Source organism: Gavialis gangeticus, unplaced genomic scaffold, assembly GCF_001723915.1.
Source record: "Gavialis gangeticus isolate Ggan-Ray unplaced genomic scaffold, GavGan_comp1, whole genome shotgun sequence".
Lineage (NCBI taxonomy): Eukaryota > Metazoa > Chordata > Crocodylia > Gavialidae > Gavialis > Gavialis gangeticus.
This window is the reverse complement of record NW_017728960.1, coordinates 979563-981015: the sequence shown is the minus strand read 5'-3', so window position 1 is coordinate 981015 and position 1453 is coordinate 979563. Positions and strand designations below refer to the sequence as shown.

Sequence of the window (1453 nt, the reverse complement as noted above, 5' to 3'; positions counted from 1 at the left end):
TCCCAGGACGAGATGCACACGTGCCCACTTGTGCACTGCTGGCTCCAGCTGCATGACCAGAGGGCACAGGCTGCCTAGGCTCTGCGGTGCACCCCAAGTCATCAACTCCCCAGGGCAGATAAAGCCATGCCATGGTGGCAGCAGCCCTATCTCCTGGCACCAGAGGAGAGCTGCTTCTTGCCCCGGTTTCAGCGAAGGGCACTGGGAAGCTCCACATCTGCTGAGCGCGGTGGAGGGGAGGATGGGGCTACCTCCCAAGTAGTGCTAGGCAAATGAGCTGGCAGGATTTTAACTCATGTCCCCGTGGCTCTGCCGGCCCACAAAGCCTTCACCTTTTGCCTGCTCCCAGCAGAGCTCACCTGGTCTTTGCCCTCTGGAGGGCACCTCCGCAGGATTTCCGCGTACTGGGGGTCCAAGGAGCTGGGCTCAGCTGGGACTGGGGGGGTTGCAGCTGCAATGAGAGCATGAGGCTGAGAGGTGGGTCAGACCCCCAGCTCTCCCCGCCCCCCCCAGCAACTTGATCTGGGCAGCTGCACCCTCCTTGTGCCCCAAGTCCCCTGGCTGTGCAGAATGCCTTGCAGTGCAGGTGTCAGCCAGACGAGACGCAAGGGGTTTCGGTGGATGCTTCTCCAAAGGGGCATCAGGTGGTCTCACACCTTCCCCAGCTGCAAACAGACCCACTGCAGTGCAGCACCTCCCTCCCAAAGCCCCAGCTCCCTGAGGCATGGCATAGCACCTGGCATCCCCAGGACTTACTGGCTTGGGCCGACTTCTTCTTGTTGAAGCGCCAGCACCAGACGGCACCACCAATACTCAGTGCCAGCAGGATGATAGTCAGGACCACGTAGCCTGGCTTGGAGGAGGACGCATCTCGGTCTGGAATGGCAGGGGCCACTGGTCAGGGCTGAGGGGGAGCTAGGAGGGTGCTTGGGACTGGCTGTGGGGGTTTGGTGGGGACAGGGACAGCCCATCACTGTGCTGGCTGCATGCCCCACAGCTCACTCATGCTAGCTGGTCCCATTCCCCACTGCATGGAGAACATGGGGTGCCATAAAGGCAGTGCCTCCAGCCTTGTGCTTCTCCCTTCCTGTCCCCAAAGCACTCTGTGGCTGCAAATGCACCCCCATGTCATGACAGTGGGGACACGAGGCTCTGAGAAGGGGGAGATGCTTGTCCAGGGTCCTCCAGCAGCAGTCCCACGATCCCAGTCCCTGAAGCAGCCATGCAAGGCCAGGCCCTGAGCCCCTCACCTTCCCGGAGACAGGTGGCATGCAGGTCGAAGGAGGCGCTTTTCCGGTCGGCGGGGTTGCTGATGCTGCAGGTGTAGGTGGTGTTCCAGGCACTGGGCAGCAGGGCCAGGCGCAGGCTCCGGCCATCAGCAGAGAGCTGGTGCGGCTCAAACCGCAGTGGGCGCGGTGGGCTGCCCGTCCCCCAGGTCACATTCACAGAGGCC

General features: G+C 62.4%; 1 protein-coding gene across 1 annotated transcript in view; it reads right to left on the bottom strand.

Moving 5' to 3' along the window:
* Positions 1-1453, bottom strand: part of LOC109293138 — a 19977-nt gene that overhangs the window by 5494 nt on the left and 13030 nt on the right. The window contains exons 4-5 of the mRNA XM_019510980.1: positions 757-876; positions 360-451 (exon numbers count right to left, since the gene is read on the bottom strand). Coding sequence (XP_019366525.1) covers positions 360-451; positions 757-876 — 212 coding nt within the window. The remainder of the gene's footprint in view (positions 1-359; positions 452-756; positions 877-1453) is intronic.